This window comes from Stenella coeruleoalba, assembly GCF_951394435.1.
Source record: "Stenella coeruleoalba genome assembly, chromosome: 5".
Taxonomy (NCBI): Eukaryota; Metazoa; Chordata; class Mammalia; order Artiodactyla; family Delphinidae; genus Stenella; species Stenella coeruleoalba.
Genome location: NC_137150.1, coordinates 85,025,010 through 85,038,894, shown reverse-complemented (window position 1 = coordinate 85,038,894; position 13,885 = coordinate 85,025,010). Strand labels below are relative to the sequence as shown.

At 42.8% G+C, this 13,885-nt stretch overlaps 1 protein-coding gene across 5 annotated transcripts in view; it reads left to right on the top strand.

Moving 5' to 3' along the window:
- Positions 1 to 247: 247 nt before the first annotated feature.
- Positions 248 to 13,885, top strand: part of SIDT1 (SID1 transmembrane family member 1) — a gene marked incomplete at both ends in the record, with an annotated part of 85,864 nt that continues 72,226 nt past the window's right edge. For all 5 annotated transcript variants that reach the window (XM_079922879.1, XM_079922878.1, XM_079922876.1 and 2 more), the window contains one exon: positions 248 to 460. In XM_079922879.1, the coding sequence (XP_079779005.1) occupies positions 248 to 460 (213 nt within the window). The remainder of the gene's footprint in view (positions 461 to 13,885) is intronic.

Sequence of the window (13,885 nt, the reverse complement as noted above, 5' to 3'; positions counted from 1 at the left end):
AAGCAAAGCAGCAGCCCCCGGTCCCCCTATCTTCCGCACCCCCTACCTCCGCCCCGTGACCTTCCGTGGAGACCCCAGGAGGCTGCACCAATATTTGATCAGCCTTTCGCCAGCGCGTTGCCAGCACTCGTCGGCAGGGCTTGCCAGGCATCGCCTGCGCTGCGCTGCAGCCGGCGCCGGGGCCCGCAACGGGCTTTGGAAGGACCGGCTCTTCGCTCGCCCCCTCCCCTGGGGCGCGGCGCCCACCATGCGGGGCTGCACGCTGCTCTGCGCGCTGCTCTGCGCGCTGTCCTGGCTTCTGCCGCCGGCTGCACCCGGGCTCCTCGCGCAACCCTTAGCGCGGCGCCACGACCCCCGCGACCCCGTCAGGGGTGCCGAGTTCGATCGCATCTACAACGGGGTGGTGAGCCTCAGCACCGAGAACATCTACTCCTTCAACTACACTAGCCAGCCCGGCCAGGTAAGACACTCGCTCCCTTCGCTCCCAGGAACTTGCCAGACCTCAGAGCCCCGTCGGGGCTCTGGGTCCCTGGGGAATCGACCTCGGGAGACCACAGGGACCAAGGGACCCTCGTTCCCTTTCTCCTTCAAAGCAATCACTGCCTTGCCCAAGCTGCCGCATCCTCCCCTACCGGCCTCGGGGACATCTTCGCCTCCTCTCGCGCCTTCCCGGCCTGGTCTCTATCATCTTTGGGCTTTGCAGGGGCGCTGGTTCCCCGCACCGTCTGCGGGTCCTGGCCCCCTGCTGGGCCCTTCTCTAGGGAGGTCACGATTTCTAAGGCTGAGGAGGGAAAGGACCGCACTTCTGTTCCTAATCCCCTGCGGGGAAGGAACCTCATCTTTTTTGGATGATTCTGCCAGACTTCTATCTCATAGCACATGGGGAGGGAGAGCTGCTCAGAACCTAAAATGGGAATGTGTGAGAACAGACCAAGCTGCAGAACCTCTGTGTGTTCAAGAGTCACTGTCTGTGTTTCTGTACCGTTGTCACACGTTTGTGCTTCAGAGAAGCCAGAAGACCCGGCCAAAGATATTGGAACTGCAGCCATCAGCCGATTTATCGAGGTTTTGATTTTATACAAGGATGGATAATTTAGTGAAAATTCTAGACCTATTTGTGACAAAACTTGAGGTGAGACAAGGGAAGGAAAGGACTATTCCAGCAACTACCCCCTTTGACACATATACTCTGATTGTATAATGTAAGAAAATGCATACAGTTAGCTTTTCCCCTCTAATAGGAGGCACAGAGAAAAAACTCCCCAGTGTACCTGCCTCTAGATCTTCTTCCCAGGAATGTATGTGAATGAATGTGTATATATGTGTATACATGTGTATGAATGTATATCTATCCCTTACTATGCCAGCATTCCCCACTCACTGGGGAAATTCCAGAACCAGATGATTGGGATACCATGATATGCCTCCCTAACTCTCACTTAGGATCAAAACTCAGAAACCTGGTAGCTTGGGGTAGTATTTAGCCAAGAGGGACCAGTGTGCCCATCACCACTCCCAGACATTTCCCAAGTGTGTGTACTGAGCAAGTGCACCATCTCCAGTCTGGCACCAGATCCTAAGCTTGGTCTTCACCATGGACCATGTCACCATATTCTTACCCTGTCCTGTCCCTCGCTGACCTTTAGGTTGTACTCCTGAAGTAAGCAGAGTGACTGTGTGCAGAGCCATTCCACTGTAGACAAGTCGGGGGGGGGGTCAGTTTTTACTCCCCACATTCCTTGTAACCCACCTTTTCCAGTTCTGTGTGCTGTATGGACCAGCTGACATTGCACCTGAAGTGTGTTCCCAGCCCTGTTATTGGCTCAGAATAAACAAATGTCTGAAAAAAACCCATGATCGCTGGGGTGTACTGCCAGGTTCCCCCTAAATCATTGGTAAGGAAACTCAAATGATGTGTGCAAAGTAAGACCTTACATCAGGCTTTAGTATTTCTTACACTGCTGCTTAGAGATACAGTGACTGCTTTTTTACTGTTCTTTGGACCTTTTTGGCTGCAGTATTCAGTGAGTTCCTCTACCTCAGCACATGTTGCACTGTTTGCAGTTAGGGTCACCTACTTGACTTTCCCAGAAAACCGTGAGATATTGAGGATGGGGGCAGAGTCATGTCCATCTCTATACCCTAGTACCTAGCACAGTGCTTGACACATAACAGGTTTACTAATGTTTTTGAAAAAATGAATAAATAGTTGAAAAAAGATTTAAGGATTCTTTAAGCTAAACCTAAATAAAATATACTTTTTAGTAGGTTGAATGTGAGATCATTTCAGATAAAAACAAAATTTTAAAAAATTGTTCTGGGATTATGCTCTTTCCATTTTGCCTGTATGTATGTTAAAATGCTCTTTATTTTATGAAACAATGGTGATAATTAGTTTTTAAAATATCTTTGCATAATACAATAAAAAGCTGACAGTCCCTAAATTTTACTAGTCTGAGAAATATAGTTGGAAACCTTAAGACTAGCAGAAAACTCAAGTGTTTTAATTATTTTAATGCCAGTATGCAATAATATGAACCAGATGTCCTCAAATCTTACAGCCTTCTGAAACTTCTCTTTAATGTGCAAATAAGACAGTGGAATCCTCAATCAATTTACTTTGGAAAATTGCCCTTCTCTCCCTCCAGTCCTGTATTCCAGTTGCTTTCTCCAGAAATGGCATTGTTCTGACCTGCCCATCCAAACCATTATTCTGTTTCTCTTGATGGCCTCCTCTCTTCTTGGTTCTTTTTGCCTCATGTTGGAGACCAGCGCCCCCTCCTTCTAATACCATGAACACAATCCTGTTGGATATAGCAGAATTTTACTGAAGGTCTGGAGTAACATAAGGGAATTGCAGAACAGCACAGAGTAGGTGATAGATTAAACCAGAAATCTAAGCAACACTGTCATAACAATTTACCAGCTATTCCTCCACCAGGAGAAATATCAGGATGGTGGCACTATTTTTCAGGCCCTGTCTTGTCACGATCTTCTTGGCCACCCCTCACCCCAAATGTTGTGCTCTCAGTCTCTAAATTTTTGTTATTCTCTCACGTCAAGCAGTTTTGCCTCCATGACCAACCCCAAACTCACTAAAGAACTCTGCTAAATAAAGAGCTATGAGCCCAAGAGCAGAACCTTTTTCCTTTAACCTGAGCAAAGTCTTGGTCAGGGCTCTCTCCCCTGCACATGTCATTTCCCATCTACCTGTCTTCAGTGCAACTAAGAATTTGGTTTAGACATAGGTGTATTCTTAATTGGAAAACTGAAAAATATTGAATGAAATACATATAACAGGGTTTATATTGGCACTAATGGACATGTAGCACATGAAATCATTAAATTCACACTACAGAGCATTATAAAAAGAAGACTTTCCTGAACTCTTTTTCAAATGCTTCCCATTTCTTTTCCAATGAACATAAATTTTATTTCCTAATTTTCACGTAGCATCTAGCTCTCCAGAGAGCAGCTCTCCAGAAATCTTGACTTCACACAAGTTTTTCTCAATTTAATTAAGTACATTTTATTTAAAGATTTTTCTTTTGGAAAAGACTAATCATCATTAAAATTACACCGGATGTTTCATATAAAGACACTGTCTGCCAATACTGACTATAATGCTGTAAGCAAAGGAAGAAAAAATTAAAACAATGTGGATAAGTGCATTTAAAAAAAAAAGGAGAAAAAAGAATTCGGTTTAGGAAAAACAAGACTAATTTTTTTCGTTTTTATCTTTTTCCCTTTTCGCTTCAAGCCATTGGTATGTTTGCCATTCTTTTTCCTTCAGCTTGGAGGAGAAAGACTATTCTAAGTTTAAGCTTTGGTGCAGAGAGGAAACCTCTGTGGGAGACTTTGTTCCTAACCTCTCCTGTCAGCCACTGCATCTTCCATACCAAACGCTGTCTTGGAGAACTATTTAGCCAAATGTGTCATGCTAATTAGCTAAGCTAGCACCTGGAAAAGTCTCACATGCCTTCCAGGCTGAGAGTAATGTAAATATGAAGTTACCGTTAAAAGAAAAATCACTGAAGGAATGGAGTGACTGGTTTAAAGAAGGATAATGAAAATAACGATTGAAGGTACAGGTCAGGCAAGATCGTGGTTCATTTCAGTCCCTGGAGGGGAAGTGTCCGGAGACTCCTTTCAAGGGGCATAGGGTTTCATTGTGTCAAGGGCTGGGACCAAACTAGAAGGAAATCACCTTGTTGAGAAAATTGTCAGGGATGGGTTTGACTGGGACAGAGGGCATAAAAGCAGGTTTATTGGGAAATGAGAATACTCTTGTAGAGACACGTGGCGACAATAATAAGATGTTTATATTTGAGCTAGATGGTGATAAGAAGCCCTTAAATAAAAATCTAACCATGACCCAGCAAGAGGTCCTCTCTGAGGCTTTCAGTGACAGAATTCATTGCTTGCCATAGATTTTTGAATTTGAAATGTTTCTCTGGACTTATTTCTTTTATTTTGTTTATTACACTGAGGCATTTATCTTTTAATGACATATAGTTGTCTATGCCTAAGGAACAAATCTTGGCTTTATTAATATCAACCAGTATCTAGAATCAGTTATACCAGCCTGTCAGATCCAGACTGAAAAAGCCTATCCAGTCCTCATGAACAGGACATTCCAGGGGTAACTTCTAGCTGTATACATTACTACTTAGAAGAATTAAAAATGTTGATGCAATAGCCTCAGTTCTCTCCAAGTCGTATGTACTCTCCCCGTTTTCTTTACAAAATGAGGCAGAGAAACCTCCTCTGCTGTCCTCCCACATCTCCTTACTGAACTGGACTGGTGCTTGTTTGGGAAGAATCATCTCATTAGCACATTACCTGGGTGGTTGGTTACTGTCTCAGTCAGTTCAGCCTGTTAGAGTACCATAGACTGGGTGACTTAGGAAACAAACATTGATTTCTCACAGTTCTGGAGGCTGGGAAGTCCAAGATCAAAGTGTCAGCAGACTTGTATCTGGTGAGAGCTGGCTTCTGGGCTTGTAAACAGCACTTACAGATATGTCCTCATGTGGCCCAGAGAGCAGAGAGAGTAGCCAGCTCTCTCCTGTCTCTTATTATAAGGGCACTAATCTCATCACCAGAGCTCCAACCTCATGATCTAATTAACTTCCAAAGGCCCTACCTCCAAATACTATCACCCTGGGGATTAGGCTTCAACATATGAATTTGGGGATGTGGGGACCAAACATTCAGTCCCTAGAGTCACCTCTCACATTTTCCTGCGTGGCTCTGAAAAAAGAGTATTGACATGTCATAAGGGTATTTAGGGGCTGACATTACTCCAGTTATGAGTCTGATTTTATGCACGGCCCATCTTCTGCCTGCCCTGACCTGATAATCATATGCTAAACTGTACAATGGACTTCTACCTTTGCTACTTGTGCTGAACTTGTTTTTCAATTCCTTTTTGTTTCTTGCTGAGTGCCATGTCTATAAGCTTGCTGTAGTGTTGGGTTTGGTTTTTCAGTTGTTATTTTGTTTTGTGTAGATTTTACTGCTGTGATGGTCCCTTCTGACAGGGTGTTTTAGGTTCTTATACAGTTCATCGAGATTTTCAGCCTTTCTGCCTTTCCTGATTTGGTTTCAATGTGTTACCAGATGTATCTCCTATGTCATTCCTCACTGTTAGCTTGAATCTTAAAGACCAAGGGACTTGAAGATACCGTGAAACCTCTTTGCTGCTAGAAGTGCCAGCCTTTCTTTCTTCATTTCAGATAGAAGTAACCACACCCTGTTGATGTTATAACACGTTGCCATGCAGCACCCCGGAGTATGTTAGCCAGCTCTTCCTGCGTTGTTTAACGCTGGAGCTGACTGAAGTTCATGTCAACACACCAAGATGGTGCGTTAATGATTTAAAGGCACATCTAATGAGCTGTTGGAATTGGGGCCTCACCATCCTTTCTGCTTATTTGCTAAGAAAAGTATCAAATACATCATGGGCTGCCAGACAATATAGTCTTTTCTATTTTGCTAAAAAAAAAAATTATAAACATTGATCTTTCTTTTCTTTACTTGGACATTTTGAAAATGGAAACTTTGAGGTCTTCCAGTACATTAGTTGGCTATGCAAACCAAAACAAAACCTAAGGACCTGTATTTTGCTTAAAACCTAAGGTCAGCAATAAGAATAACATTGTATTCTATTAAGTCCTCAGCCTAAGATCCTTCGGTTTTTATATATAAGAATGTGTGTAAAAATTAGATAGGAGAAGCAGTTGATTTACATGTTAAAAGATAGTGCTCCATTCCTGAAAAGCAAAGCTGAATGTTATATAGCAAATTTAAATTATATAGTAAATGTTATTAATAAAATTAATTTGCTGTAATAATTAATTACTTCAAATTCTTATTCCCCTCATCCCCTCAGTTTATTTGAAGTGACAGTAATAGCCAAAGAAATTGATTTTACTATTGGGAAGAAGTTATACGCAGATGTTAATTTTGCTACAAGATTCAACAGGGGATTTTTCGGTTAGTTTAACAAGAAGAGTAAAGGTGGCTTGAAGTTGTCTTATATTGAAAAATGTGTCCAGTGAAAGTTGAATATGAGTTTTCTTTCCTGATAAGAAAGCTGTAGGAATCCACTTCCCTGTCACAGCTCCCAAGAAGTGGGAAATTTTCTCTTATTTGGACCACTGAAAAGGTTTTGAGGAGCTAGTTTTCAATCCATAATTTTAAGGAACTTTATTTTGGACCCAGCCTTCTACAGCTGATCCCAAGGATGGCCAGGGGCGTCACTATGTAATTATGAAAGTCTTGGTTATTTAAATGTGAAGATCACCTATGTTTTGGTTAGACTCTTAAGTGTTTGAATAAAATACTTAATTTCCAAAAATGGTGGCAAAATTAAAGTTTATCTAACATCATCAAGTAACATGTTGTCCTGAGTAAAAACATCCTTTGGCTACCTGGGAACTTATACTTGATACTGTGGACATTTAAAAGTGTAGATAAAAGTTCACCTCTCCCTCTGCCTAACCTTGGCTGCAAAAGATTTTCAACTTTGTTTGCTTCCTCACTATCCCCTATATGTACATATTTTTAACAAAACTTTATTCTTCAAAGCAGTTTTAGGTTTACAGAAAAATTAAGCAGAAAGTGCAGAGGGTTCCCATATATCCTCTCCCCACCCTCCCCCATTCACACAGTTTCCCCATTATTAATATCTTGCATTAGCGTGGTACACTAATGATGAACAAATATTGGTGTAATATTGATATTTTATTGGCCTTTATTATTTACTAAAGTCCACGGTTTACATTAGGTTCACTGTTGGTGTTGTACAGTTCTATGGGTTTTGAGAAATGCATAGTGTCATATATCCATCATTATGGTGAGTTATATAGAATAATTTCACTCCCATAAAAATCCCCTGTGCTCTACCTATTCATCCCTTCTTCCTTTCTTTCACACCCTAGCAACCACCAATTGGTTTTTTCTACTCTCCTTATAGTTTTGTCTTTTCCAGAATGTCATATTGTTGAAATCATACAGCATGTAGCCTTTTCAGACTTGCCTCTTTCACTTAGCAATACGCTTTCAAGGTTCCTCCATATTTTTCATGGCTTGATAGCTTATGTCTTCTTAGTACTAAATAATATTACATTGTCTGGATATGCCATAGTTTATTTATCCATTCACCTATGAAAGACATCATGGTTGCTTCCAATTTTTGGCAATTATGAATAAAGCTGCCGAAAACATTTGGGTGCAGATTTCTGTGTGGACATAAGTTTTCATCTCATTTGGGTATATACCACGGAGCTTAATTCCTAGATCATACGGTAAAAGTATGTTTAGTTTTATAAGAAACTGTCAAACTTGTCTTCCACAAGGACTGTATCATTTTGCACTCTCACCAGCAATGAATGAAGAGTTCCTGTTGTTCCATATCCTCATCTGCATCTGGTGTTGTCAGTGCTTTAGATTTTAGCCATTCTGATAGGTGTAGAATGATATCTTGTTGTGGGATTTTTTGCGGTACGCGGGCCTCTCACTGTTGTGGCCTCTCCCGTTGAGGAGCACAGGCTCCGGATGCGCAGGCTCAGCGGCCATGGCTCACGGGCCCAGCCGCTCCGCGGCATGTGGGATCTTCCCGGACCGGGGCACGAACCCGTGTCCCCTGCATCGGCAGGCGGACTCTCAACCACTGCGCCACCAGGGAAGCCCCCTTATTGTTTTAATTTGCAGTTTCCTAATGGCATATACAGTTGAGTATCTTTTCATATGCTTATTTGCCATCTGTATATCTTCTTTGGTGAGGCATCTTTGCAGATCTTTTGCCCATTTTTAAACTGGATTGTTTGTTTCCTCGTCGTTGAATTTTAAGTGTTCTTTGTAGATTTTGGATAGCAGTCCTTTATCAGAAACAAGTTTTGCAAATATTTTCTCCTTGTCTGTGGGCTTGTCTTCTCATTCTCTTAATAGCATTTTTCACAGAGCAGACATTTTTTAACTTAATGAAGTACCACTTATCAATTTTTCCCCATGGATCATGCCTTTGGTGTTGTATCTAAAAGTCTGCCATAAAATCTAAGGTCACCTAGATGTTCTCCTTATATTATCTTCTGGAAGTTTTATAGTTTTGAATTTCACATTTAGATTTCTGATTCATTTGGAATTCGTTTTTGTGAAAAGTGTAAGGTCTCTGTCTAGAATTTTTGTTTGGTTTTTTTGTTTTGCATATGATATCCAGCTGTTCCAGCACCATTTGTTGAAAAGGCCACCCTATATTTTTAGTATTATAGTACTGCATACGTGTGTATACATTAATAGCCTATCTTGGACTAAAGAGTTTGAAGCAACTCTTTATTGGGGGCTCATTGTTCTTACCATTGTTCCCAACCTTCCCCTCTGTTACCACCATCTCCGATCTCTACCATTCTCTTGTTGCTCCTTTTTTCTATGTATCTTTTGTCTCTCTGCTTCTTCCATCCCTTTTGTCTTTCCAGTCTTCTGTGAACACTGTCAGTCCATCAAGGTTCTTCCTGTTCTCTGGTCGTTTGAAGCTTTGCTACTGGCAAAATATTCTTTCTTCTTCATCTCAGGAGATATGTTTTGTTCCTTCCTTCCTGATTCAGAGCCGGTCTCCCAGTTTTTAAGGTTTTGCTATAGAATGTTAATAATACCAACAGTGAAGGATGAAGAGCATACATTATTTGGGCAATCAGTATATATTTGTTTTGACTTCATGTACCATTATTTCCTTTTTTTCATGTCAAGATTTTCTTTGTCAAGTCTGCTTAGCTACAGAAGTGTGTCATTGGGCTTGCATTTGTGATGTTTTTTCTATTTTTTCTATCAATAAAAGAAACACAAAATATCCCTCAAGGGCTTCCCTGGTGGCGCAGTGGTTGAGAGGCGCCCGCGTACCACACACAAAAAATATATATATATCCCTCAAAACCATAAGAAAGAGGTAATTGTATTTTAAACTTAAGAGCTGAAAGGACCTTTTAAATTACCCAATCTCCTCTCTCTTAAAAGGAGAGAAAACAGAGCTGGTAAAATAAATTACTTGTCCAAATTATACAGCTAGTTTGAAGCAAAGCCAGGAACATAACTCAGGTTCCTGAGGACATTTCCTCGAATATTTCTACTAAACCTCCCACAAGAGCACATCTGTTATGCTTATCAACAACAATAAAAGTGTTTAAATACCATAGTCATAATTCCACAGTCAGGTTGTTTGATCATACAGTTTAAGAGCTTTATGTCTGACTCCCTTACAGTTACTGAAAGTTGAAACAAGAGGATTTTCACTTCTGTTTTTCCTCCATGGATCGTCCAGGCATCCATTTGCCTGTGTTAAGTCAGGCAAGCAGAGTTGACACTAAGCAAAACGGTGAATGTGACAGATTTCCTTCAGTGTTTCACAGAGCCACAGGCACCCACCACCCTGTGGACCAGTCTTCATCTCTTTTGTGCTTTATTGTCATTAATGCTGGGGTCCTTCTTTGTGCCAGACATAGGGCAGCTTGGAGACCTAAGCAGTTAACCTATATGTTCCTCTAGGGCAGTATTAATCCTGAGAACTGGTATTTCTGGATCCCCACTAAATAGCTATGAAGATAAGCCATAGCAAACAAGAATGACTGACTCTTTCTGTCCCTTTAGATCTAACTGCCCTTTTGTGGACGAAGTGACTCACAACTATTTTAATTTGTGTAACTGGGGGTGTACGTTATGCTCCCCCCAAAATTAGCACGTAAATGCTCACAGTTTTATTTTATCCTCTCTAATACTTGCAAAAAAGGAATCCTGTATTCGTCCCCACTCTCTCCCTGCACCGTCTTCACCAGAGTGGAGGAATTATAGGTTTCTAGGAGAAGGACAATGTTTATCTGGGTAATAAAGGGATAAAAAGTGGGGGATAAGGAAACAGGCAAACAGAGTGAAGTCTGGGTGTGCAGAGATGGTTTGGGGAGATCTGTGGACAGTAAGGCTCCAGTTAGCTGTGGGCTATGAATGAAGTAGACAGAGAAGGAAAGAGGGTGTGGGGTCAGGCAAGGTTATTGGCTGCAGGCAACAGAAATCAACTGGCTAACATAAGGAGAAAAAGAATTTACTAGAAGGATATTGGATAGCACCCAACCTGAGTTCCTAAGCTCACACTATGGGGACCAAGAGAGAATACACTGCAAGAAATTATAACAACAGTCATGCAGCAGGAATGTGTGGCCAGGATGCTCATCTAGCCACTACCACCTCTTCTGCCATTAGACACGGTCACCCCTGGGCCCTGCTGTCACGGTCCCTACTGATGTCACCATTGACAGTGAGTGTTAAACTCTTCCTTCATCTTTGTATCATTTAATCACTGTTGAAAGTACCAAGTGGGAGCATCCAACTCTCTGAGCTTGGGTCCTGTACCTGCCCCCTATGGCATCTACAGGCAGCCTTGCCTCCCACAAAACTCACACAGTGGTGTGGAGGGGAGGAAGTTCCTCTAAAACATGCAAGGCATCTGGATTCTGGGCAGCTCCCAAATCAACCCCACTAAAAGTTTTCATGGGGTGTTCTCTAGCTAGGACATTTGTTGGAAGATAGCTACATGGACCCAGACATAAGTGATCAGGGACCAAAGGGAGCAAATCTGGGCTACTGCAGGCTATCTTTGCCCATTTAAAGAGGAACATCTTACCTGAGCACCAGAGAAGAATTCAAGTCATATATATCATCTTGGCCACAGTGTTTACTCCATGATTAGAAATAGTTGTGTCTCTGAAATATGGCCTTCCCTGAGGCCGCTTCTGCTAGTCTCAGGAAATTATCTTTGAAGATTTTGAAGGGGATGATGTTTGCAGATGATTGGCTTTGTCTTGTTTAGAAAGCAGTTTTCTTTAGGTAATACATATATCCTGCCAATACTTATTTAAAATTACAAATGGCACCGGTCTGGCAATGAATACCACTACAGAAATAAACAGCTGATAGGGCTTCCCTGGTGGCACAGGGGTTGAGAGTCCGCCTGCCGATGCAGGGGACAGGGGTTCGTGTCCTGGTCCGGGAGGATCCCACATGCCGCGGAGCGGCTGGGCCCGTGAGCCATGGCCACTGAGCCTGCGCGTCCGGAGCCTGTGCTCCTCAACGGGAGAGGCCACAACAGTGAGAGGCCCATGTACAGCAAAAAAAAAAAAAAAAACAACAACAGCTGATAAACATCAGATCATAACTCTGACAATCATCGTAGTTCTGTAGTGCTTTTCCATCTTTAGAGCATTAATTAAGTAGGCCTCAGAATAGCTCTAGAAGAAACATGCCTGCAGTGCAATCACTCAGCATATAAATAAAATCCAGTGAGTAGATCCTTGTGTTCTGCCTCAAACCATAAAATAATTATTTTTACCTCTTTATAATTTTTTCCTCCTCCCAAGAGAAGGAATATAAGCAGGAAATAGAAAAAGACAGGAAAGATAAAGAGGAAAAAGGAATCACACACAGAGATGAGCAGACGCAGATACCTAAGAGGTTGGTGAACCAACAGAGGCCCCTGGCTCTCTCCCAGGAGCCAAGGCTGGAGATGCCTCAAGCCAGACGGAGGGCAGTGGGACAGAGGAGCTAATGGAAAGTCTGTGAGAGGCCTGGAGAGACAGAAGATGGTCAGCTCTTGGGGTGAGAGGCACGTGGCCACCCTCAGTCTAAGAGGCCATGGGTAGGGAATAGGTTGGAGGAGAGCTTTCTTGTGGTGCTTTTTTGCCTCCCTCAGTTTGGCCCAGGTGTACTGCTGCCTGCCCTGCCTCATCGTCATCAGGAGGGAGGAAACAAGCAGTACCCACCCAGGGTGGGCTGGCTCGCGGGATAATGTCTGTGGAGGCTGGCGTGGAGAAGGGTAACCACTGTGCCTGCTGACCTGCTGACCCTGAGCTGTCCCTGCTTTCCCACAGGCCCCTTCACAGGGCAGACGCCGGCAGGTTAGGATGGGAGCAGGAACAGTGGGGCTGAGGGGCGGTGGATGAGGGGCGGGAAGGTAGAAGTAAAATTAGATGGGCGGGGACTGGACCCCTGGAGGGGGGTGAAAAGGGGCATGGTCAACTCAGAGGCTCTCCACCCTTCCAGTCCCTCCTTCTTCCCTGAACTCCCCTCACATTTAGCTCCTCCCCTCTGCAGTTCACGCAACGACCCTAGATAGCTGATAGCCCAGGGAATCAGAGCTCATGGGAGAAAATAACAACAGATCTACAGAGGGAAGTTACGTGAGAAATGTCAAACTGAATGACCTTTACCTAATGTAGTAGAGTTAATGAACAGGAAGAATAAGACTTCATGACAAGCAAAGTGAACATCCTGGAAGAGATGTGGATAGGAGGACGTTGTTCAAATGAAACAGGTTACAGCTATAAAGATGAAAGATGAAGCAACTGGGAAATCCCAGATTTAAAAAATAATACTGTTTACATAAAGACCTCAGCAATGGGTTGGACGTTAGAATGAATAACGGATTAGAGAACTGGAGGATCGTGTTGAGGATCTACCTAAAGAGATGTAGGATATAAAGAGAAAAATTAAGAAATTGGGAGCACGGACCCAGTTATGACATCAACATAATAGGGGTCCCACAGGAAGAAAACAAATGGAGAGAAAGGAATATCTGTAGAAATAATGCTGAAGAATTAAGAACAGCCATTTCCCTGACATCCTGGGGTGTTTTTTTAGGATTTGTTGAAAGCTACAACCTTAACTGGGCTACCTCCGCTCGTATGAAAACAGAAACTGTAGTGTATGTACTAAGTGTCAAATACATGCCTGACTCCAAATAATGTCACAGATAAAATCCTCAAAGAGAAACAAATACATGGAACAATTAGCAAATATTACAAAACATGAAAATATGATGTAATTGAGCACTAAATTGGGTAGTGACAGTCCCTTAAGTTTTATGATATTAAATGGCTAGATTAGGGCGAGTTAGGGTCTTCAGGACATACCTGATTTGACCTCAGTTCTTGTGAAAAAAATATCACAGCATTTCCCAAAGGTGTTCTATAGAAACATTTGTTCTGTAGGATAGTCTTGGTGTGGCATGTGAAAGGGATTCCAAATGTAGTGGAATTTGGCCCTGTTTTAACTGCCCAGAATCTGAACCCCCATTCCTATATGTTTTGGGGAAATTCCTCATTTCATGAGTCTCTGCTGGAGATAGAGCTCCTTCCACTAGGGCAGCAGACGGCAGGCACCTGCTATCTTGAACACACCCCTCCCAACCCCACCAAGCTCAGGCTTGGGTCTGTGGCCTCAGGCGCTACCAATCAGATCTGCTTTCCCAGACTTTGAGTTGGGAGCCAGTGACGCAGGAAGCAGCTTGTTCAGCAGCAACAGAGGCAGCACTGGGTGTCCAGGGATGGCCATAGCAATGGGG